The sequence below is a fragment of the Sceloporus occidentalis genome, unplaced genomic scaffold (genome assembly GCF_023333645.1).
Source record: "Sceloporus occidentalis isolate IW3139 unplaced genomic scaffold, rSceOcc1.0.p SCAF_284, whole genome shotgun sequence".
Taxonomy (NCBI): Eukaryota; Metazoa; Chordata; class Lepidosauria; order Squamata; family Phrynosomatidae; genus Sceloporus; species Sceloporus occidentalis.
In genome coordinates, this window is record NW_028317264.1 from 194377 (window position 1) to 220706 (window position 26330).

The window sequence follows — 26330 nt, forward strand, 5'->3', positions numbered from 1 at the left end:
TGAAAAGTGACAGAAAGTGCCCTATGAGAAAGATTGGCGGGGTAACCAGACTACCCCTCTGTATTGCAATCTACTGCTCTATGGGTAGCGCTCAATGGGTTAAAAACCAACATTGAAGATTCCGGACTAGAACCCTCACTAATCAATGTCTCAATTTGCCGCTAAGCGATCAGTTAATGATCACAACCGCAACAAGGTAGAAGTTACTAATTGCAGTCGATACGTACTAAACGAGACAACCTGCCGATATCCATCCCAACACCGAAGCCCACCTCCTACGTCCCCCCCCAAATAAATGCTATAGGGTTCAATCTTCAAGCATATTCGTCTCACGCAGTTACAATGAAGGGCATCATAGGCGTTTCCGTCCCGATCTATACATTAATCTGCCAGCAGACGAGCAAACTAGCACAATGTATGCATGTGTGTAATGTACATATATATATATGACGAAACTATAGCACAACTATAGTCCGTCTAGATCAGAGTGCATTTCATTTTTATGGTCAGACTATGGATTAGAGAGCATAAGTATGAAAATATACACATATATATATATATATATATATATATATATATATATATATATCTATCTATACATATGTATACACACACAACAATCAAAATAGAAAGAAAAGTCTAAAAGACTTCCCAGCCTATCATAAAGTGTCATAAGAATTAAATGCGCCCCATTTTTCATGAAGCGCATATAAAGAGGGCATTCAACACTAAACTTTCGACTCTCCTGGCAGAAAAAGGGTTACTCGAAGCACGCCGTCATAATGTACCACCAGGTCAGAAGCCGTGTATTAAACACCCATACATGCATTCATTGGAATAAACCACAGAGACATCGGATTTCTCAAAAACATACATCATATTTCCTCTTTTATTATATAAATATCCGTTTTTAACCTTTAACTGTAAGAATATAAAGAGATTTCAGAGGATCTTTTTCTTTATACAAATTCACAGACAGTACAATGAAATTCGGCACGGTTTTTTTCTTTTTCTTCCAAAAAAAAAAAAAAAAAAAAAATGGTGTGAGATTCGGCTGTGGAGATGCTCGGAATAAAACAATAAAAAATACAAGGATTTCGCTGTTTCAACAGAATACAAAATATCCAAAGTCACTTTGTTTCCTTCATCCCATTAAAGAAAAAAATAAATTTTGTGAGTCTCAAAACACACACACATATATATATATACATACATATAGATATATATATATATACACATACATATATATATATATATATAAAAAAAACTGGGTATAAATGTCATCCCCGTTCTGCTCTCCCCAACTTTACAAAATGCCTCAAAAAGGTGCTTCTCGCGTATTAACCCCTTCAGTGCCGCTGGCGTCTAGTAGGGGGGATTTTGAAATGCGCGTCTCACCAGTGGCACTCAAGCTTCAATTAGTTCGCCATCTGATGTTTGCATATATATATATATATATATATATATATGTATATAATATCTTTCAATGACCCCAAAATGGCCTTGCTGTTAACCCCCCCCCCCCAATCTGCCACGGATGGAGCTGTGCATGGTACTGTCATTTTTGTTGGGGGGGGGTCATGTTTTGGGGTTATTTTTTTCAGCTGGTGAAAGAATTAACTGCCTAGAAGCTGAATAAGTTACACTAAGACATGGATTGGTTCCTTTAACCCCGAGTGCTGCTAACGTATGTATCTTACATAACTCCAGCACACAAAACTAATCGAGGTGGAAAGAGCTGTAAATGCATATTTTTTTTAAATAAAAAAATAAGTATTTTTGAAGCGACTTGGATAACGTCCATAACCCCCGGGTAAATGCTTTAAGTGCGCAAAGCTCAGCTTGCATACAAGTCACTCAAAGTTAAACCAGTGGGTTTACCCTGACAAGCTACTATATACAGCACCGCAACCCCTCTGGCACACAAACGGTGGCACGTCGTCCGCAGGGATCCATCGATCGGCAACGGGAGAAAGCTTCCTGCTAAAACCCAATCGCAGGGGTCTTTTTTTTCCCTTAAGGGTGGGCGAAGAATACTGCGTTTAACCTAAAAAATATTTTTTTTTACACGAATGTGTATTAAGACAGGCTGTAGGTTCTTCCCAAGAAGGCAAGGTGTAAGGGGAGAGCACAAAGAACATATATATATATATATATTTTTTTTTTAAACACAAGTCATTATATTAAAAACCCGTAGGGTTGGATATCTTTTCCAGTCTAGGCACAAAAAACGTGGATCCTACTCTCACTATTAACAACTTTCCAGGGCATAAAAACGTCAAAACGAGGTAGCCGGACGTAAGGAATATATTTAGCGAAAAAAAATACAAAATTAAAGGAGTCAGAAAACAAAATGGAAATGTGGAACTTTCTGAAACACTTAAAAGGAAAATTTTAAAAATGTCCAAGAGTCACGAAGTTTAGAAAAGGGGAGGAAAAAAAAAAAAAAAAAAAAAAGGCCCATAATGGGCCGTTCCCAACATTACTGGGAAAATGCCAACCAAAAGCATTTTGTGATTACTGGAAACATACTGTGTACAAAATAAAACACACCAGAAAAAGAAATGTTATGGGTGCAGCTCCCATTAACCCTTACGTTGCTGGAGAACAGGGACGGGGGGGGGGGCAGCCAGGAGATGACAGGGCAGCAATCAAGTGGCACGTGTATAAAGGGTTAACCCTGGTAATGGAGTGCCCACCAAAGCGATCCATGGGCAGAGAGGGTAATATTCCTCTTAACAGCTAAATTAACTCGTGCTGTGCCAGAGAAGAGTGCAATGCAGAGAATAGGCAGCTGGTTGTGGGGCGGTTAACCCTTTAAGGTGCCAAATGATCTCGCCGGTTACAAAGCTGTCATCAGATAACATTAACCCCTTGTGCAATAGCATTTTAAGGAAGGGGAAAAAAAAAGTTGTCCCTCTACCTGTGAACTAACCATTTGTCAATGAAGGGTGATTTAATTTTAAGTCACACCAGACCCAGTGTTAGTGGCCCTGTTCTTGCTGTGTGTGGCCCCCTCAGGCAGTATGATGCATCAGTCACAGAGTATCTCTGAAGGAAGAGGCCACATTGGGGCCCCTCACCTAACCTTCTCGCTCTCGGTCATCTGCCAAAGCCCCAGATTGAGCACTTTGAGGCAGGGCAGCTGTGTGATCCTCTCCAGCCCCCTCTTGGTGATGCGGGTGCAGCCGTACAAGTCTATGCCGGTCAGCTGGCTCAGGTGCTCGGCTATGAGCTCCAGCCCCTTGTCTGTGATCCTGACGCACTGGCCGATGTTCAGGGTCCTGAGGCCGTGCATCTGTCGCACCATGCGGTTGATGCCATCGTCGCTGATGTGGCAGGAGCACAGGGACAGGGACTTGAGGCCATACAGGCCCTGGGCAATATAGGCCAGGCTCTGGTCGCCTACCTTGTCGCAGAAAGACACGTCCAGGCCGGAGAGGCGCAGGCTGCCCATGGCCAGATGCATGATCCCCGTATCGCTTATATTATCGCAGCTTCGTAAATTGAGGCTCCTGAGGCTGGCCATGTGCGAGAGGTGCAGCAGCCCAGCGTCCGAGATCCCCCCGCAGAAGCTGAGGTTCAGCACCCTGAGTCCTTGCAGCCCCCGGGAAATGTGCTTGAGGGCCAAGTCGGTGAGTTTTTGGCAGTCCTGCAGCGTGAGCTGCTCCAACCCCAGGCAGCCCTCGGCGGCGCTGCGTGTCATGCCGGCCAGGTGGCCGATGCCCACGTCGGACACGTGGCGACAGCTGCGCAGGTTCAGGCTCTTGAGTCCGTGCAGCCCCCAGGCGATGAGCAGCAGGCCGGTGTTGGTGATGTTGCTGCAGCCGCCGAGCTCCAGCACCTCAAGGCCTTTCAGGTACTGGGCGATGCGGCCCAGGCTGCTGTCCGTGATCTGCTTGCACAGGCTGAGGTTGAGGGCCCGGAGGGAGCCGATCTCCTGCACGAAGGCGTGGCCCAGGCCGTTGTCGGTCAGGTTGTAGCAGCCGCTCAGGTTCAGGCTCTCGATGTTGGGCATTCCCTGGATCACGTAGCTGAGGCTGCGGCGCAGGCTGAGGATCTGCACCTTGCGGATGCCCCGAGCCTGCAGACTGGGGAAGAGGGACGGGTTAGCCCGCCTCAGGTGCAGTTTGGCTTCCGTCCCTCGCCACACTGACTTATGGTAGGCCGCGTCCCGCCAGGCTCCGCACACCTGGGCAGCCCGGCCCTTGTCCCGCACGTCCAGGTAGCTGAAGATCATGGCCAGGAGCTCGGGAAAGAGGCAGGAGATGTGGGTCTCCATGGTCACTTCCCGAGGGGCCGGAGGAGGAGAAAGAAGAGAAGAGGGTCACAGCAAGCCCGGCATACCTCTTAATACGACAGCCGGCCCTCCTCCGGCTGCGCTAGGCCGCAGCAGCGGGGTTTCCTGGCTGGCTGCGCGCGTATTGCGGCACCCTCTCAGCCGCGGCTTCTCCACATCACTTCCAGGCCACCTCCAGTCAGCCCGGCCCCGCTCGGTCGATCATTCTTTCTTTAACGCCCCGCGGGGACGCTGGCGGCTCCCTCTCCGTCTTTTTAGAAGCAATTGCCGGCCGGAGCTCCCAACTACCGCTTTCCGACTGCGGCTCCGTTAATGCTAAAGTGCGCGCGTCACGCCGAATACGCGCGCGCCCCCGAGCTAGACAAGGCGTTTGAAAAGGGTGTGCGCACGCGTAGTTAATGGAAAGGCGGTTGCCCGGGGGAGGGAAGCGCGCTCCCGCTGCATTGGAGACACAGGGCAGCTCGGGACTAGCAGTAGGAGTGTGGGCGGGGCTCGTCTCGCTCTCTTTGTCTCCCCGCGCCTCAGAAGAGCAGGGAGCCGCTGCCATGGTGACCAAGCGCCCCTCCTTCTTCCTTCCGGTGTGGCACCTTAAAGGGACAGATCCTGCTTTTTTTTTTTTTTTTATAGCTCTGCACTAAAAGTTCCAGTCTATTGTTAGTATAAAGCTGTCCCAGGTGCCTGTCACAGTCCTTTTTGTGCTTTAAACACATAAGTCGGGGTGAACCAGCTGTTACCCAGCTGGGAAACATGCAGTAAAAATGAATGTGTTTGGTATATACATTTATATATATATATATATATATATATACACACACACACACACACATAAATATAGACGAGATGCAGTCGGCGGTTTCTCGGGAGCTTTCTAGGATGTTTTTATAACTAGGCTGCAGGAAACGTTACCTGTTAAAAAAAACATTTTTTACAGGTTGGCGCCCATGACGGTAACTTGGCAAAACTTACAGCCGTCGGGAAGCGTTACGTTATGTGAAAGGGTCGACAAATTGTTTTAAACGCCCCAAAACTAAATATTTTAGAAAGCTAATTTTTTATATTATCCTAGTATTAAAAAATGTGTGACTTCCCCTTTCAATTTAAAAATTATATATTATAGTTATAATCCATATATTATTAAAGGGGTTAAATTGTGGCTAGCCATCACACCATGGGTTAATTTTACCAGAGGTAACGCAATTTTTTCTCTTAATTTTGTTCAAGTATTTTAATAATTTAATAATAAATTCATTTATTATATAATAATAATCATTTGTTGCCATGAATGGCGGATCATTTGAAAATGCCCAATGCAGGTCAGGATAGCAGAACATTAACCCATTCATTGCAGAATTGGATTCTAATGGGCTTACCAGGCACCATACTAAGGGCTTATAACCCACATCACAAGGAGGGGTCTCGGTGAATACCCTATAATGACCCTATAATTCTTTCAGGGGTCCGCATCAGGGTAAAGGATAATTGTAGATAATGGAGTAGGAAGTACTATTATTATTTTATTCTCTAAAACAGAAATGGCTTTAAATCCTCCAAATCTTGGGGAAACCATATATATATATATATATATTAAGAGTTGTTAAGAAACATGGTCGATAAATAACCATAATAAGCTATTTTTTTTTAGTGTTTTAATGTATTAGAAAATAATATTGTAATAACTTGAGCCTATTGCTCCCTTTTGCTAATGGTGGTGCTTCCCCCTGGTGGTAAAGTTAGGAACCTCACACAGTCTAAAGAATGCTGTGATTAGTAGTAGTACTATTATTATTATTATTATTATCTTTTATTTATATAGCGCCAACAGTTTACGCAGCGCTTAATACAATACATAAATTCAAGGGATATGACAAGACAAGAATTGACAGACTAAGACAAACCGATACATTTGGTGGAGAGAGCCCTGCTCGCAAGCTTACAATCTAGACTATTATTATTTGTTTTATATTTCACATTATATATTATTTGTTTTTTTTTTATATACATATATATACACAGTGTATGTATATATATATATATATATATATATATATATATATATATTATACATTGGGGTGTTACATATAACAACAAGTATTTATATAGCGCTTTTCTCCCGGTGGGACTCAAAGCACTTTACAGGTATATGCATACAAGAAAGAATGAATTATCTGAAGGATTGGGAGAAAAGATGGGTTTTAAGTCTTTTTTGAAAAGTCTCTAAAGATGGGGCCTCTCTGATAGTGGTAGAGAGTTCCAGAATGTGGGAGCAGCATGGCAGAATGCGTATATATATATATATATATATATATATATATATATTTATCAAATAACAGATGGAATAAGTATTTTGTGATAATACCTTTTTTATTGGACTAACAGAATTTTGGAATGACAAGCTTTCGTGAGCTCTTCTCCCTTTCTCCCGAAAGCTTGTCATTCCAAAATTCTGTTAGTCCAATAAAAAAAGGTATTATCACAAGATAATTATTCCATCTGTTATTTGATATTGACACCACTGGACTAATACGGCTACAACCTCTACTCTATATATATTTATTAGGGTGTTTATATATATTTATATATATTGGGGGTGTTTGTGTGTAGCCGCAGTGCCCCACCTTGGTGCGGCTCAGGGCTTGGTGATCAGACCCCAGGCAGCTCTTATCTATCATTAAGTTTGGGGTTAAAAGGTAAAAGAGATCCAGAGGAGATATGGCTGCTGGTGGCAGAGGAGTCCTTGTGTCTGGGACACCCCTGGAGATAAATGGAGCCTAAATCTCAGGCTTTCCCCAGATGTCTGGCCGGCCACTGCTCTCCCAGAAGCTCATCGGTGTGAGAACGGACACCTATATTTCTAGCGCGGAGGCGAGAACACAGAGGGGGCAGCTGCAGCAGCTGACTCTGGGTCACCCACCGAAGAGTATCTTAGATTGCAGGAATCGAATGCTAGACTCTTTGGTGATAATGGAGTCTTTAGTCAAAGTTGATACTTTTTATCGGGGCAAAATAAAAGAAAAATGAACGTTACATAGACTTTCAGAAACCTGAAGAAGAGACCTCCGAGGTGCTGACTGATTATGTAATGTTACCTCTTTTTCTATGCTGGCCCAATAAAAGGCATCAATTTCACCTAAAGCACACGCTAAACCTCGCAATCTCAATGTACTGACACATCGATTATAACATTTTTCAAAAGGTTAACGCAAGCCATTAAGTCACCTTAACATTTTCATGATGTCACAGCCTGAGCCTCAATGCCAGAATGATGGTCATTGTGTGGATTAATTATGTAACTAAATGAACTCAGGTTAAAAAAGCAAGAGCAATAACAACACTGATGAAATATGTATGTATGTATATATATATATATATATATATATATATATATATATACATGATATACATTTATCTCACACAGAAAATGTTACTTTACTTACAGGGTAGTAGATAGGTGGATCAGTCTCCCAGTAGAAGTGGTAGACGTTACCACAAAAGGGAATTTAAACATATATGGGATAGGCATACGGCTCCTGAATCTAATACGAGACCAACGACTGATTTAGGTTTGAGTCTTTACAGCAGGAGAAATGGGCAGTCGAATTCTATATTTCTACGGGATCTCAAAAAGAATGACTGGTGAAAAGTCAGCAAGGCTCTCTAGCACCATCTTGTGTCCACATGTAATATTGCAGCACAACCCCTCCTTGAGACTGGCATATATTATATTATATATTAATATAAGGAATCCTTTTGTAAAATACATATCTCAGGACTTTCTTCTAGCCATTGCTGCCAGGACCAAATTTAATAATAATGGGGCTCTGAGCAAGCCTCCTCTCGGCCCCGCCATACCTGCAGCAGCGCAATGGAGCCAACGCAGGACTTTCCACCAGTGGTTTCCGCCTTTGTGATCTGTGCCCCACATGATGCCGGGCTCCGGAATATGATGTCATCAGCTAGTACACAGACTAGAAGGAGCGCCCTTGCAGAGCTATATGGTGATTGAACAGATTCTTTAAAGCAGCCTTTAGCGGGTTCCTGGGGGGTATTGAGACAGCTGCCTATGGGCCCCTTAGTAAAGCCAGCCGTCCCTTTTGCCCTGTGTTAAAGAGATCCTTGATATTTTGAGTGTGAGTTAAATGAGGTGGAGATGAAATGGCTCATTCATTCACATGGGGGGTCCTAGGGGGTCCAACTATTTTAGGTGGCATTAAAATGCCTCCATGGGAATTATACCCAACAACAGCTGATCTATGCTGGTTACTGAGTTCATTTACACTGACAGCATGTAATTAAAAGAAATAATAATGCAAAAAAATGTATTTCAGTAAATACACACCACATAACGGCATTCTAGTTTAATACTAAGTATCTGGCGCCCTGCTGGTTGCGTCTGCCCCCTCATTTGTCAGAATGACAAATCGGGCAGAACAGCGATTCTCCAAACATACACATCTGCCGACCAGGTGAGGGTCTTATGGCTCAGGTATCCACCGGGGCGGGAGAAGATCAATTCAAATAAACAGAGGCTAAACGCTGTGACGGACCGGCCTGCTTCACAAACAGCCGCCACGACGAGACTGCAGCTGGGCTGCTAGTAGAATAGAAAATGTCATTTATACCAAAAATATAATAAATAAACCCAAACCGCATTTACGTAGCCTCACCCGCCATCCGCATTACATGTCAATGTATGCATAGGACCAAAAATAACCCGTCTGGGACACGGTTAGGGAGGTGTGCGTTATACACATGCCTCTCACTGATTATTGATAGGGGAGGGGTGCACGGTGCCTTTGGGGGCCACAGTCCCACCGTTCTGGGTTTCCCGGGGTAGATAGCAGACTCTGTAGCGCAGTGCACATAAATGATACTCGCACTTTAATTATAATTATTATTATATCTATTATTTATTATTTTATATATAGCGCCATCATATTCCGCAGCGCTGTACAATGGGGCAGACAGGACATAAGAAGTAGTATTTACTAATTGGATTACAGAAACCCTCTGCTCAATGGAGCTTACAATCTAGAGGTATATTATATGTTGCCCCCCCCCATATATGCATTTGCCCCTTGCCCCCACCCTCCAGCAATTTTTCATGCAGGAGATCTTAGCACCAATCAGCTTCAGTGCTGAACACCGGAGACGGGGGGGTCTATTGAGACCCTCGTGTGCATGTGTGGAAAGCTCTCCCTTTCATATCGATGGGAGCATTTTCCTGCCACTGATTGGCTGCTTTAAATCCACTGAATTGTCGGACTACTTAAGGAGCGGGGGGTGTTTATTTTTCATTCTTTAACAATTTATATCAGAAAGTACTTTAATACGCGTTCTTCTCCAGAGGAGCCGTCACGGCAGGAAATTGTCCCTTTTAACTGTGATTTAAAGTGATTTATTATATTATTATAAAGTAAAGCAAATCACTACAACTGGTGAGCAGCCGGGATCTGCCGGATCCACTGAACTTAGTGGGTCCCGGGGAAATCCGGGTGGATTTTGGTGATTTGGAGGAGATTTTCAGCCAATCTCATAACTTCTTGGTGCTGACGTTTCCATCAGAAGAAGACTGGGCTTACATTCCATGTTCAGAGCGTACCTGGATGGGCCGGATGGGGCCGATCTGCCGGCAGATTCTACGTGAAAGAATTTAACCCTTTTTTTTGTTTTTGAAACTAAACGTGACATCATTCATAGTTCTGCTAAATGTCTACATCTCCAGACTAAAGGCTTAAAGGGCAGATCTGCTAAGGTGTGCAGTTAATGTTTCATCTAAGTGGGACAGCACCTTTAAAAGGACCCGTGGCAGTCTAACCGGTGACAGCCGAAATCGTTTGCTGACGGCAGGGAGGCGAAGGCGTCCTCCAAATTCATTACAAGAGGAGAACGGGCTGCCGTTGACCTACCTGAGGATGGGGGGGTTACACCCACTCGGCTCTCCAGACATTCCCAGTGGGGGCCTTCTATTGACGCGGGGTCTGTATTCAGGGGACTACCCTTTGAAGAGCAATCTCTGTCTCAGATGATTGCTTTGACCAATGAGTTGGGATTCCACTCCCTGGGGCAACAGGAAGGACTCCGTTTGAAGAAGAGACCTCTGAGGTCTCAAAAGCTTATGGTCATTTTACATTGGTTTTCTCTGTTGGCCCAATAAAAGGTATCTGGAGATAGAAAAATACGTAGACGGAGGGGTTTTTTGGTCCTACCCCTCGCCATGCAGGGGCAAGTGGGCAACCCGACCCTAGAGGTGTCATTTTGAGACGGGTTTGGAGATTTGACTAGCTACCGTTGTCACGGTAAAGGATAAGCGCGCCCCCCCCGGTACAGTTACCGACCATCTTACCCATTAGACCTTCACCTTACGAACCAAACAACTAGTTCATACGAATTCAGGGGCATCATGGCAGCTAGAGTCAAATCTCAGGACTGTCCCTAGAAATTTAGGATACTTGGCATTTATTTGAAAGCTCCAAATTATTACACTGCAATTGTAAACAGAGACTGCGAGACCTCCACCGATCTCTGCTGATGCGAGACGCTCCATTTACCGAGGGTGGCCTCAGGTGTTTATTCACTTTGGGACTGATTGACTAAGTAATGAGTCACAAGTCAGTTTCATATCGCCATAGTAACTATGTATATGGGGGCAAACAGTGGCAGCTTTTTTTTTCCAGCCGCAAGGGCAAGTTGGTAAATTCTTCATCACGGTCTAGTGAATTAACACCTAAGCCTTCAGATGCCTCGTTGGCACCGATGCCCGCCTCTGCCGGCAGGCGGAAGCGAGACGACCACCAAGTACGTTTCTCTGCCGGGGACTGAATGTGTTACCCCTGCCCCGTTTCATTTACCTCTATTGTACTTCGTTAATAAATAAAGGGGGCAACTGAGAGACCTTCTGGTGGACGGTAAGTTGCACCGCGCCGTATATTTTTATTAAATAGAGAATAAAATGTATGGAGAATCAGCTTTATGGATAAACATCCTCGTTTTGTATTAATTACATCTGGCTTTGCTATGTCTGCGGCTCCGGCCCGCGGACCCCGGAGGTGGGCAGATCTCCGGGTGAGGGTCTGCGTGTTTGCGGCCCACTTGCCACACAATGTGCGCTGTTTAGTGTTTAGTGCACACTGTCGGTGGGTACGCGGTATAGTGTGACGCGATTAACCGTTTATCTGCACCTGGTTGTGGGTGCTGCTGGCTCCTGTATTAGAACTCTGTTACTCTGTATTAGCACAACAGACTACATCTTGTTCCTGCATTAGCTTTCTGTTGCCCCAGTCTGCCCCCTCTCTCTCCTGCAGTCTGTTGCCGTTCTTGTGCCCCTGTATCTCACCCCAGTGATGGCCTCCCTTTTATCCTCTTTATTTACTCTCTCTCTCTTCCCCCTGTCTGTCTCCCTCTGTCTCTCTCCTGCCATCTCTCCTCTCTCTCCCCTGCCCCTCTCTCCTCTCTCTCTCCCCTGCCCCTCTCTCCTGTCTCTCCCTCCCCTGCCCCTCTCTCCTGTCTCTCCCTCCCCTGCCCCTCTCTCCTGTCTCTCCCTCCCCTGCCCCTCTCTCCTGTCTCTCCCTCCCCTGCCCCTCTCTCCTGTCTCTCCCTTTCTCTCTCTCTCTCTCCTTTTTTTTCCTCTCTCTTCTCACTCTCTCTCCACTCTTTCTCTCTTCCCTCTCTCTCTTTCTCCTCTCCCCTCTCCTCTATGTCTCTGTTTGCTTTTTTCTCACTCGTAGGGGGTAATACACTGAGTGCTGCCCCAGGATAAAGCCTCTCGAACCCCTTCCAAGGGTAATAAAATGCTAATGAGTGCAGCGGAGGAGGAGGAGGGTGCCCTGCGGGGGGCTGTCCGCCAGGGGGAAGCAGAGAGCAGCGCCCTCCTCCTGCACTCGCAGCCTAGCACTCAGCCTCCTGCTCTCTTCACTCACACTCTGTCTGTCTCTCCCAGGGACCCTGGTGCTGCTGGAGATCCGCAGAGCCGAGCTGTCCAGGGGGCAGCATGAGGGGCATCCTGCAGCTGCTGCTGATCACTGCTCTCCTGTCCTGCTGGAGGCAGCCCCTGGTGGGGGCCAACTCATGGTGGTGAGTAGAGGGCAAATACTGGTTGGGGTGGTAGATTGGGGATGGCGGAGGGTGAGGCTGGGCTGGGGGTAATGTGAGAGATGGTGGGCGATGAACTCATGGGTATGACTGATGTGAGTGTACATGTGAGTGTGAGTGCCATCTATAGCTACCTATAGTGAGTGAGAGTTATTAGAATAGAGAGGGATGTGAAACTGAGTAATGGATGGGGTACAAGTGTGTAGAAATCTGCAAATACTGGTATTTGCACCAAATTTAGGATACTGGGAGAAAGCAATGACAAACGTTCCAATTATAATGGGAATACTGGGAGAAGGCGGGGGGGGGGGGGAGGATGCGTCTGGACCAGGTTTGCAGACTGGATCCTTTTAAGGATGACCCATGGGGTAACATAGAAGCCTCAAACCTTAATAATTTGTTGATCTCGTCTTAGATTCAGGAGCCGTATGCCTATCCCATGCATGTTTAATCCCCTCACTGTATTACCCTCTACCACTTCTGCTGGGATGCTGTTCTACTTACCTACCACCCTCTCAGTAAAGCTTTCTCGTGAAATATAATTGAAATTGAAAACTGATAGACAGGTAGGAAGAATAAGCAGGTAAAAGACAAATAAAAGATAGTAAGACACTTATGGGGGGGTAGTTTTGAGGGTGGTAGAATTAACCCTTTCTGTGCAGTGTCTTCAATATCCCCCTACTGTGGAGAGTATTAAGAAGAGGGTTTGGAAAGCGAATCCATATGCTGGTTGAGGATAATGGGAGTTAAAAGATAGTGACACCTGTAAACATGTTACCCCCCCAGGCTAAGGTCTAAACCCCCCCCCCCACCTGCCTTATCTCCGTGGGATTTTGATCAGTCTGCTTTAACCCCTCAGGGGGTGGGCTGGAATTCCCTGAAGGGTCTGATATCAATCTAGAAATCAGAATACGTCGCGTTAACCTCTTGTATTCCAGCAATTACCCTCTTGATAGGATACTTTATGACGGGCTTTGAAAGTGAGAGTTCTCCGGAGGGCACGAAAGGGGCAGATTCATCAAGATTTAAACATTGACTAGAGATCCTGGGTGTAGGAAGCAGGGTAGCCAGGGGGCAAAATACCCCCCATACTCTAATTACCCCAAAGGGTTAGCTTATGAGGACTGCAACTCCCATTACTCCCACTACCAAAACGAACAATGGCTGTTGTATGGTGTGAGTCTGGGGCACCGAGAGCCACATGCGGCCCTCCTCACTCGTTCTTCTGTCTCGCAGGTCGTTGGCACTTAACCCTGTGCAGAGGCCCGAAATGTACATCATCGGAGCGCAGCCTCTGTGCAGCCAGCTGACGGGACTCTCCCCGGGTCAGAGGAAGCTGTGCCAGCTGTACCAGGACCACATGGTGTATATCGGAGAGGGGGCCAAGACCGGGATCAAGGAGTGCCAGAACCAGTTCAAGCAGAGGCGGTGGAACTGCAGCACCGTGGACAACAATTCCGTCTTTGGCAGAGTCATGCAGATAGGTGAGGAAATGGTTAAGCGAACTTTGTTATCTAAATGATGTGTATGTAGGGCATGGATAGCAATCTGTATTCTGCATGAGTCAGCTCCGCCCAGTTCGGGACATTATGTGGCACTGTATGCAAATGAACAGTGGTAACGGCCCAAATGTATCAAACGCGAGCCAATCGCCGTTTATTTCCGATGCTTTCTATGAGCATCTCCCCAAGTTAGAGGTCAGTGCGGTCTCATTGACAAAAGCACAGTACGCGTAAGGTCACAGTTTACCCGTTTTCTTCTATTTTTGGCATTTTTAGAGAATATCTAAATGCACATTATTTTCTGAAAGGGGTGTGTATATGTGTGATGTCATAACAGCCTCATAGAAAATTATTGCGTAATGGAGTACTCTGTAAGAACACAACCGAAGTCAATGGGATGGCTTTCTGCACATGCTTGTGGGGGTCTCATTAGACCCCTGAGCTCTTTTGCTGAAGCCGACTGGCCGTGGAATATGATGGCTCTATATAAACCGACAAACGATAATTAACGCTCATTAAGATGCATGTGGTAGCTCGAGCGTCCCTTTAATTTAAGAGGAAAACATATCGGCCGCGGGTCATCCATTGGGGACACTTTCCACGTACTTTTTCCATACCCACCACCTGTCCCAAATTTTTCTGACAATTCCCCCGTATCTGAAATCTCCGCAAACAGAAGGGAACTGGAGCCTTGCCGTCTTGTTATCTACCCACCAGTTGAGTGTTGGCGTCATCCCTGGCATTGAATCTGGGTGAATCCCCCCCACAAAAACCCCACAATTCTGTAATTTCTGATCAGTGGTCCTTCTTAATAAATAAATGGAAACATTAATTTGGCCATTTGAGATACTTTGAGTGTTTTTGGGAGTTGTGGATATAGTGAACACGATACATGGTGAGTCTGATCCCCTGGGGGGGGTGTATTGGGGGTATTTGGTTAGGTCGGGTATCCTGTTTCTGTCTGCTTTGACCCCAGGGTGTCCCGTGTCCCTTCCTCTTGTGCAGAGGACACCAGCGCTGGATCTCTGGAGACCTCCTGCCCTTTCATTGAACTTTAGGAAAGTTTGTGAGTCGAATGACCTCGCGCTTCTCCAGGAAGTGCAGAAATGACAGAGTTTGGAGGAATTTGTTACCCGATCATCGGATATTTATTCACGACGGGGTAGAACGTGGATAATTGGCGACTATGTCGATTTTGTAGAGTTGGGGAAAAAAAAAAAGGATCGTGGTGAGCGGCTTGCAGGGATCATAGACAGCCTGGCATAGACTAGTGGTTATTTTGGGGGGGTGTAGGGATGGAATGGATGGGGTATTATAATACCAGGGGGGGTAGTTGATGGGATGTGCTGATATGTGTATATGGGGTAAATCATTGAGCTGGAATGGGGCAATGCAGCTGTGGGGCAGGTAGCTCTGTGGGGCAATGCAGTGATGGGGCAGGTAGTTCCAAGGTGCGATGCAGCGATGGGGCAGGTAGCGATGGGGCAGGTAGCGCTGTGTTAAACTCAGCACCAAAGGCTCCCAAGGCATAGTGTGTTGGAAGGAACGTGATGTTTCCTTGGTGGGGGGGGTAAGATTATTGATATGGAGGGGGCAACAGATGGAGAGCTGACTATAGCTTCAAAAAAGGTGCACGTCATCTTAACGGCGCATGCGTTAGGTCACGGGGTTGCGCTGTGGTCATGAGAACAAGAATTCATATAACTTGTAGTTAATGGGGTACAATGTTACAGCCACTGGAATCAGAGGGCAGTATACAAGGGCAAGTGGGGTACATCTGGGCAGATCGGCTTTGTTCAGTTCAAGTAGGCTGGGGTGAAATAATTTGGGGGGGGGGGGGGTTCTGCAGTTTCTCTGCCCCACGCGGTATCAGGAAATGCCTTTTCCGGCACAATGCTCAGAAATGTGTGGAGTGTGGCTCAGGGCAGCTATAATTTGGCGAGGAGGGATGGGGTAGATCCTTTAGCCCCCAACCCCCCAGCCCTCCTTTACATGTTTGGCTTTGATTTGAGGTGTGAGGACACATTGTGATGACTCCTTTTGAAATGCAACCTCTGCTTGTAATGAAAGCTGCAGATCCTGTCTGAGTTTGAAGTTTGGGACAATAAAGGGAAGGTGTTAAAGGATCCACATTTCTAATCTTCTAAACCACACTGAGAGCCTTTAACCCCATCAACGCCACAGTCGCTGCTTCAGCTAACCTTGGCATTGAAACAGTTAATCTATTATGTAACAGTGGCTCAGGATGAGGTCATCAGCTCTAAATATTATTTCCACTTCAGATGTATCACTGTTATATTTGATACATACGGTTCCATTTTAGAATTATATAATTATACATACATACATACACACACAGTATATATGTTGATTTTGACTGTGATCAGGGAGATCCTGACCCTCTGCCCAGATGCCATCTGCCCCATCCCCTGCTGGGTTATGATCCAGGACTGCAGGGGGGTAGAGAGATTGGGGAGGGGGGTAATTTCAGTCTGTGGAAGAATGTTGTAAAACAAAGTACAGGAATTTGTAACAGATCCATCAGCTCCACCTCCACCCACCCTTAAAGGTAGTTTATTCATCCATATAACTCCCTGGGAGAAGGACCCCTTATCTCCTAGAGTCCTCAGTACTGTGCCATGTAAATTCCTGCATATTATCTCTCAATGCATAGATTATCTGCCTGAACACACCCCACCCTATGCCTATATAGTAGATTATACAGTTAAAGATACTCAGCTGCAGTACCACCGGTGGACACATGGGGGCAATGTAGAGACAAGTCTAATTATTATTATTAATTATTATTGTTTTATTTATTTAGGTAATTACACAGTTGGATTAAAACAAATCTTATTATTATTATTGTTTATTAAGCGGTAACATATTCCGCAGCGCTGTACAATTTAAATATGGGGTGTTTAACAAACATTGCATTACAAACATACACTTACACATACAGATGGCGTTATTTCTCATGTAGGGAGGGACACAGGTTTTTGGGCTGGTTACAATAAAAAAAAAAAAAAAGTATTCTGCAGCCCCGGGGGGTTTACCTGAATTCCCTGAAGGGTGAGGGGCGAGTATCAGCACACTTCTTGTGTAGTACATATGCAAATAGCTTTATCTACCATCGATCAGTTCGTGGGAACTGATAACGTAGAATTTGGAGCCAATGTCTAAAACCCATGTGCAAATTATAATGTGAAAATATTTAACAAGTAACTTTAACATACGTTAAGACGTATTGGTACAGAAGCAGAGGAGGGCCCTGATCTTGTGAGCTTACAATCTATTTTGCGGTTGAGGATGAAATGAGACAGTTAGGAGAGGGACTGCTTGGGTTAGGATGATTTGATTGTAATGAAAGTGATATGGTGGGCTTTTAGTGAGCGTGATAACGGTAGATGAGAGACCCAAGGCATGGGGGGGGGCAAAGAGGGCAGTTAAGAGATAGTAAGAGACAAAAGGGCAGAATTGTTAAAGACTCAGAGTCAGGAGTTTAAATTCGCCTAAAAATGATGTCATAATCTACCGCCTTCCCTTGCTATGACAGATAAATTAGTAAAGGGGTCTCGTACGCTAGCCCACCAGATGTAGGGGTGCGATGAGCATCAATACCCTGTTCCCTGCATGGTCTGTTTTTTCTCTGCCCGGAGCAATTTCAGAACTAAGGGAAAGAACCCTACAGGGCCGTCGTTTATGGATTAGGAAACTAGGAGCAACAGGTAGCAGCGAAATGGATATTGAATATAGGTTGACCACATCCAAACCGAAATAGGTGTATTCACTAAACCGCGCGATTGCAGATAAAGGGCTGATCCCAGGGAGCTCGTCCGCAAAGGAGGACTGAGCTTGCCCTGCATAATGCATAATTAAACTTGGCGGACTCAGCAGCAGCAACCATATTCCACGTCCAGTCTGAAGAGCGTTTGGTTTAGATGAGTAGCGGTCGATCGGCTGCCGAATTCATCTGATAACAGCCTACGTCATAAAGTCATCAGGGAATCCGCAGAGCTCCCTCGAGATGCTCGGGTTCCGTCTTTGTCGGCTACCGAGGGTCCCGGATCACGCCGCTCGGCCCTTCAGCTCATAATTAAGGAAGACACATTATTAAGTACTAAGTGTTTTAGTAGGCTTCAGTCTCGGGTTTGTACATTTATGGATATTTTGGCTTTGTTTGTCTAACGCCGCCTGAAGAAGGCCCTCAGTGTCTCACCTCCCGAAAGCCTAAATGAAAGGGATGATTTTTACTCCACTTTTGTAATTTTTTTTTATTACTTCAGTAATTTCTTGTGTTATTTCTCTAACTTTTGTAGTTTCATTATTACAAATGTACATTGTGAATATAATATTATTTATTATTATTATTTATAATATATTTTTTGGGGAAGATCTGTCTTTATATCGTTTCCCTCTCTCTCCGTGACGCAGGCAGCAGAGAGGCGGCCTTCACATACGCGATCAGCGCCGCGGGGGTTGTCAACGCCATCAGCCGAGCCTGCCGAGAGGGGGAGCTGTCCACGTGCGGCTGCAGCCGGACCCCGCGTCCGAAGGACCTGCCGCGGGGATTGGCTTTTGGGGCGGCTGCGGGGACAACGTGGAATACGGCTATCGGTTTGCCAAGGAGTTTGTGGACGCCCGAGAACGAGAGAAGAACTATCCTAAAGGTTCAGAAGAACAGGCACGGGCGCTGATGAACCTCCAGAATAACGAAGCCGGGCGCAGGGTAAGACCCAGTTTTATATGAGCCTTCTTTTTGGGGTGCATCAGTTCTATTGATGGACTGGGGTCACTGGGGGGTAACCATTTCATGACCTTATGTGTTATTTTAAATTCATGTTCATGAAGACCTACGCAGAGCTGGAATTATAAGTGTCTCCTAATGGGTATATCGATAGGTAGACAGTCTCCAGACAACAGGTAGCCCTCTGTTCTCCATCCATTTGGTAGCTTTTCAGATGAATTTAGTAACTTTAAGTTAATTCAGAGTTACTTTGAAGGTCTTCACCCTCTCAACGCTAAGCACGTCAGTCCTTCATAGTAGCCCCCCAAAGTAGCCACCTATAAACCTAACATTGAACTCAGCAGATCATTCTAGAATAACCTTAACCTGCTGTATCGGGGACGCTGGCACCTGAGATGCCCATTAAGTGTATTCTGCACACCTTGGGGGTCATATCTGCTAAGGGTCATCCGGGTGAAGGTCAAAGCCGGATCACAATGCCAAAAATTTCAATACATTTATTCATATAGCAGATTCGGAGCGCTATTACTATAGGAAATTAATCCAATTTCATCATTATTAATTACAAGTTTACAGACCATGAATGAATTCACTATACAGGGGGCTTCAGTCAACAAGCGCAAATCTGCAAAGGGCCCCCCACACTTGCCGAGGGGCCCTAAGCTCTAGCCTAAATTGGCTTATGGGGTCGTCCACTTATGTTTTTCCAATAGCCCAGGAAATTAGTCCATTTTTTCTAGATTAATTTAATAATAATACATATATACATTTAAAAAAAATTCCATTAAACATATTAAATTAGACAACCGCATTAATGCTTAAATAGGCTATATATTATGCCTTTGGCGCATCCATAATAGCGAGATCATTCGGATTTTGGTGACGATATTAAATATGGTAATATTTTTCGTATGTATGTGGAAAGCAGACTCCTTACTTCAATTTTAACAGCTCGCAGGTCACAAACCAAATAAACCCAAAATCCCCCAAAACACTGAAAATCAGCCCAAATACGATATCCGATCAAGGTGTAGAATCCTTCACACATACATTTTAGGACGTTTAGCGTTATTTCACCGAACATTTTCCTTGGACATTTTAATGAACTGGCTGCCGTACAGAATGGAGTCTATGGGGGTCACACTGTCCCTTTGTCAAGCTTCCCTCCCCCTACTTCCCATAAATGAAGATACAGCTAATAAAACCTAGTCTCACCTATGGGTTGCATCCCCTACCCAACCCCCCCCACTCGCTCGCTGCCATAAAAGAGCCGTAAACCTTTATCACACCTCCCTCACAGCACAAATGTTGGCTTCCCGGTAGTTTAGTTAAAGGGTGGCGGGCTGTTTATTTTCCTTCCTCCCTCCTTTTTCCCACACCGAAGAAGAATTTTATGACCCACATTTCATTGTTTATGTTTTTCAGCTCTTGTTCTGACACTTCCTCTCTTTTTAGCTGCCTCCTTCCCCCCCATATCATTACATACCCTCCTGCTCCTCTCCCCACCCCCCTCTTCCTACCTGGTATTCCACGTTACTTCTAATATTTGACTTTCAGCCCCCCCCCTTCCCTTTTCTGTTTCACCAAGTGAACTCTAACACGGTAAACCGTTGACATCATGGAGACGTAAGAGTTACTATCCTTGTTTCAAGAGCTTACATTGTAAATGTGGTGCCCATTTCAGGAGTCCATGGCTGCCACCATGCCAACCACCACCTTCATCTCTCAGTGTAGAGGATATGATTAGATCCAAATGAAATCCAAGAATGCAACAAACATCTGGATATTTTACATATCTACTGTGGCTGTTCAGGTTTTGGGTTTCCTAAAACACTCTTCTTTGGGAGAGGAGAAGGTTTACGAGTCGTGTACATTGTAATGGTCAACGTTTCAACCAACCCATGGCTTCCTCAAGAAGGATACATTGTCGAAGGCCAAAATGTTGAGTAATGGTTTATCATTACCATCTAATCTTGGAGATATTTAGAGATAAATACCTAGATATATGTTAAATCACCTCCAGGCAATATTCCCCACCAGTTTTCAGGAGGATCTCCCTTTATTTTGGGGTATTTTTGAAGTTCATGATACTTTTTGAGGGCTTTAGGTAGGACCTCCTCACACTTTACCCGACCTCTCGGACGGACCTCCCCCACCGCCTTATAATTCAGACTCCCTCTGTGTCTACTAATTGGCGAGTTCCTACCTGAAGAGAATAGACCCTTTAATATGGTAATACCCGAGACAGAAAACCCGGAATACGTAAAGCTTTATGAAGTCAACAAGAGACACCTGTGTCATGCTCCCCGATGATATCTATAAGAATGGAGTCTGCGTAGCATTTCTGGGGCAAAGTTCTAGATTTGGAGCCATCGGAACAGGCATCAAAGAGCATTTTCCACTTTTTGCCCCGTTTACCCATTGCCATGTCCAGCTACGGCCCTCCATGGCCGTCATCAGATCTGGCGGTGGGTCTCATGTGAGCAGTAAGAGGAATGAGATACATTTTTGAAAGAAAGTTGCAATTAATCGTATGAGTAACGAAAATACTTTGGAAGGCAAAGCGCAGGATGAATATTTATATCGCCGACAGCCTCGGATAAATGATCCCGAGTAATTAGCATACTGATGAGGTTAATGAGCTGTGCTGTTGATGATGACGCCAATGATTTGGGTTATTAATGCTGATTATAATTTCCAGAGGTCCCGGTGATTCATTGTTTCGCTCTTCTTCTTCGCAGGCTGTCTACCAACTGGCGGACGTGGCCTGTAAGTGCCACGGCGTGTCGGGCTCCTGCAGCTTGAAGACCTGTTGGCTGCAGCTTGCCGACTTCCGCAAGGTGGGCGAATACTTGAAGGAGAAGTACGACAGCGCCGCCTCCATGCGCATCAACAAGCGCAACAAGCTGGAGCAGGTCAATCAACGTTTCAACTCCCCCACCCCAGAAGACCTCGTGTACCTGGACCCCAGCCCCGATTACTGCCTGCGGAACGAGACCACGGGGTCGCTGGGCACCCAGGGCCGCCTGTGCAACAAGACGTCCGAGGGCATGGACGGCTGCGAGCTCATGTGTTGCGGTCGCGGCTATGACCAGTTTAAGACGGTTCAGGTGGAGCGCTGCCACTGCAAGTTCCACTGGTGCTGCTTCGTCAAGTGCAAGAAATGCACGGAGATCGTGGACCAGTACGTGTGCAAGTAACGCGGCGCCTGACCCGAGCACCTTCTACTAACGCGGGCCCCCCAAACTGCTGCCCTCCCGACTCCCTCCCCTCCACTGTGCACCCAGATTTATGGTTCTACCCCCCTATCTCACCCCCCCCCCGGCACAGAGAGCGAGGGAGGTAAAAATCTATATGTATAGGATTTGAAATGAAATATATATATGTAGATATATATTTTTTTTTATCTGTATAAAGGAATAAAGGCAATGATTATTAGAAATGGGCAGTCGGCGAAGGACGGGGCACTTTTTTTTTTTACCCCGCTGACGATAAGTCTGCAGTTAGAGGCGTGGGGGACCTCTGCTCATTGGTCGGGCCGCGTTAATTGTCCATTGGACCCCAAAATGCAATGAGCGTCGGCATTGGGGATCTGCTGGCCTGCCTAGGAAGGAGGCCTTGCGGGCTTCAGAACACCAGAGCACCGAGCCACGGACATGTGGACTATTGTTGGCGATGGGGGCTTCATGGACTTTTAAGCATGCGCGGGAGTCTCCGTTTCTGGAAAGACATCGCCACTCCTGTCGTGGGGGCCACGGCTCCGCTCCTCCTGCAAAACAACAGCTCTGTCGCACCATATAATTCCATAGGGTATCTTTGTGAGAACCCATTCTGGGCATCCATCGCCATCTTTCCTGATCTGTATGTCTTTTAGGTACCGTCCGCTCGCCTTTTTCTATGATCATGCTTAGTAAACGGGTAGAGGGTATCTCTCTATGCTAGGGTCACCATATTGCCGGCACTTATATATATATATATATATATATATATATATATATATATATATATGTTCCTGCTGCGGGTCTGCGTCTTGATGCCCCTATTAGAAGGGTTGGGAAGAAGGCGTCTTTAACCGGGGATGTATGCAACAATGCAGCTTCCGGGGCAGGTATGATTTTTGAATTCAGGATACATCTTCCATAAGCACCCCTGGGGCGATCTGGTCACCCGACTGTAAAAGTGCCTTCCCCTTTCGGTCGCCTTGAACAAAGCATGAGCGCTCCGAAGGTTCCAATGGCAATAAGATAACCCTATGCACTTCTTCGCTGTGTATTAACTGCATGAAGGAAACCATTTGGAATAAAAAGACATAAGGACTGTTAGATCTCAACTCTCATGATGCGGACTTGATGAGGATACTGGGAGTTGTAGTTCGACAATAGCTGGAGGCTGTCCAAACTTTGTAAATGTACCGAGGGAACTTAGACCTAAATACGTTCAGAAGGGAGTCGCCTAAAACAAATCTGGATTGATATGGAATTTGTTCTGGTGACAGAAAAACAGAATTAAAATCTGTTCTATTCTGATATCGCTATACAGCCCCATATGCAAATTAATCATGCTACGCTGCAGCGGTTGATTTGCATACAGGCCATGCTTAAGCCTAGCATGGCGGACAGGGGCAAATTTAATGTAAAGAATCTCGATCTATACGTTTTATTAGCAAGATCTGTATGGTCCGTACGCACTTTTAGTTACTTAACCCCTTTAGTGCTGGAAGGTACATCTTGATCCACAGCTAAAACGAACATTTAGTGAACTACAACCCCTACAAAACCTATGCAACCCTATCAAAACAGAGGCTGCCAGAGGGTTATTAGAGTTGTAGTCCCACTGGTTAAAACCCTTAACCCCCTCCTTGCCACACCAAAAAGCATTAAAAGAGTGGAGCCACGTTTTTTCCTGGCGTTGCAGTTTTTGGTAACTCAGCACACAATTGGTATTCTTTTGTAATATTTGTGTTTGATATTTATTTTCAATTAAGTTCTTTTTTTATTTTTAACTTTTTTGTGTTCTTGTTTGGCTACAAATACAGAAAAACGAATGCTTATTCCGTACAACGGGGGTTATGTATAAAGAGCAGTCTCGGGGGTAGAAGTGGTGTTATTACCATGGCAACTAATGTTCATGCTGACTGCTCCACTTATACCGTTTTGCACCAGGATCACCTTTTATACATAACACACACTAATATATATTATATATATATATATATATATATATATATATATATATGAGACTGAGTGGTTACCCAAAGGACTCGTGTAAATAAAAATATTGTAACCCTCTTTCTCCCGTAGTTTGAGGATATGCGACCCAGAAATGGGGATTGTGTTGAAAAATGTCATTTATTGTATAGATAACCCTTGGCTTTGTTTGTTTGAAAATATTGTATCTGAAAAATTAAAAACAACAAAGACACAGAAAAGCTGGCTTTGGTTACTGGTGTGAACTTTGTTGCACATGCCCTTTGTTACGAAAAATTATTTATATTCATTAAATATATAAGCAAAAAATATCTAAATAAATCATGTATAATAACCCATATTTGCAATGTTTTGACAGGACGAGCATATAAGAGATAGGAGCATCGGCGAAATCAAACTATAAGCAGCCAATGGAATTCTTACAATCTTTCAAATTATTTTTTCCCCTGTATACAGTAATGACCCCCCAGTGCCTTATACAGTAGTAATGCCCCAGCTCTGTATACAGCAATATCCCCCCAGCGCTGTATACAGTAATATAACCCCCAGCACTGTATACAGTAATATAACGCCCCAGCACTGTATACAGTAATATAACCCCCCAGCGCTGTATACAGTAATATAACCCCCAGCACTGTATACAGTAATAACGCCCCAGCACTGTATACAGTAATAACGCCCCAGCACTGTATACAGTAATATAACCCCCCAGCGCTGTATACAGTAATATAACCCCAGCACTGTATACAGTAATATAACGCCCCAGCACTGTATACAGTAATATAACGCCCCAGCACTGTATACAGTAATATAACCCCCCAGCGCTGTATACAGTAATATAACCCCCAGCACTGTATACAGTAATAACGCCCCAGCACTGTATACAGCAATAACGCTCCAGCACTGTATACAGTAATAACGCCCCAGCGCTGTATACAGTAATAACGCCCCAGCGCTGTATACAGTAATAACGCCCCAGCACTGTATACAGTAATAACGCCCCAGCACTGTATACAGTATTGACCCCCCAGTGCCTTATACAATAATAACGCCCCATTGTTGTCAGTCACTTGTATTCAAGCAGGGATTTCAGGTGTGATATAACACTGAGAAAAGCATTGTCTGGTATGCTATGATCATTAAATAAGAGTACAATATGAAGAAGTCAGCTCCAGACTCTGAGGGATTTAACCCAGTCTCGGAGTCACAGAGTCTGAGATATTTCTTACAGGTCTGGCATCCTCAACAGTACCACAGGGAATGCTCATTAATAGAAAATGGTTAATTCTGGAGACATAACCAAGTTATGGTGGGTAAAAGTGATGGAAAAGCCTTCCACTTAAAATTAAGGGGGTATTAGAAACACTCATCTACATCTCAACTTCTAGTCCTCAATTTGCTCAAGAAATACAGATGCATTATCACATGTGGCCACCAGGTGGCATTATAGTATGTGACTGAAACGGTATAGAAGATGAACACCAGGGGGCGCTGCGATCCTTTATTTCTACTATTCTGGTCTGTAATGCAATTATATGTGAGAAAAAACGTGATGAAAACCAGTATGAAGTGGGTGTATAGAGAAGGAAATTCAATAAAAAATACTTCCCTTATTATATTGTAACCTTCCCGGATACTCAGCTGCAACCCGTACAAAACACTCTCCAAGTGTTTCCAAACAAGAACTAAGAACACTAGGGGGCGCTCGTGTATACCGGTTTCAATGAACAATAAAATACAAAAAAAGAAAGAATATAATTGTGTAATATTAGACCCAGGTGATATCGCTGCAAGTCTGTGCGATGCACTTACAGTGTTTACACGTATACAGGCTTCAAGAGACAATCCAGTCTTCCAGATGGATGTGTGACCAATATGCAAAAAAGCAGAGAGACAGGTAGGGACCCCAATGGTGTGTTATCACGCAACGTATGTACCACGCAAAATACCAAAATGCACTTACACTTCGGGAGGGGTTTATGAAACCCTTACACAGCAAATGTCTTTTCTCTGCTCCTTTTGTGACTGCTTCAGATGATCTGTATGTGTGGAGCTGTATCCAATGCTGGAATCAGACTACATCCACTATATATGTAATATAAAACCTATTTATTCAAGGCTTACAAGCCAAAATAATAAAAGATTAACAATCATCCGCTAAGGGATGCTTAAAATGAGTAAAAAGTCCAAATAAAAAGTAAGAAGAGCTCTATAAAATCCTCGACGCGTTTCGCCAGTTCCGTGGCTTCATCAGGAGTGTACACTCCAGACATAGAGGACGACTGGATTGTCTCTTGAAGCCTGTATACGTGTAAACACTGTAAGTGCATCGCACAGACTTGCAGCGATATCACCTGGGTCTAATATTACACAATTATATTCTTTCTTTTTTTGTATTTTATTGTTCATTGAAACCGGTATACACGAGCGCCCCCTAGTGTTCTTAGTTCCTGTAATGCAATTATGCAACTCTACAGGATGCAAGT

General features: G+C 44.9%; 2 protein-coding genes across 2 annotated transcripts; one reads left to right on the plus strand and one right to left on the minus strand.

Moving 5' to 3' along the window:
- Positions 1-3079: 3079 nt before the first annotated feature.
- LOC149275470 (F-box/LRR-repeat protein 14-like) lies at positions 3080-4303 on the minus strand. The gene has a single exon (XM_089504702.1). It carries the CDS (start codon positions 4280-4282, stop codon positions 3080-3082), a length of 1203 nt encoding a protein of 400 aa, XP_089360828.1. The 5' UTR covers positions 4283-4303.
- Positions 4304-12287: 7984 nt separating this feature from the next.
- Positions 12288-21837, plus strand: LOC149275471 (protein Wnt-5b-like). The gene is given in 5 exon segments (XM_089504658.1): positions 12288-12370; positions 13625-13872; positions 18325-18461; positions 18464-18619; positions 21379-21837. Coding segments are annotated over 5 exon segments (1083 nt in total).
- The last annotated feature ends 4493 nt before the right edge of the window (positions 21838-26330 follow it).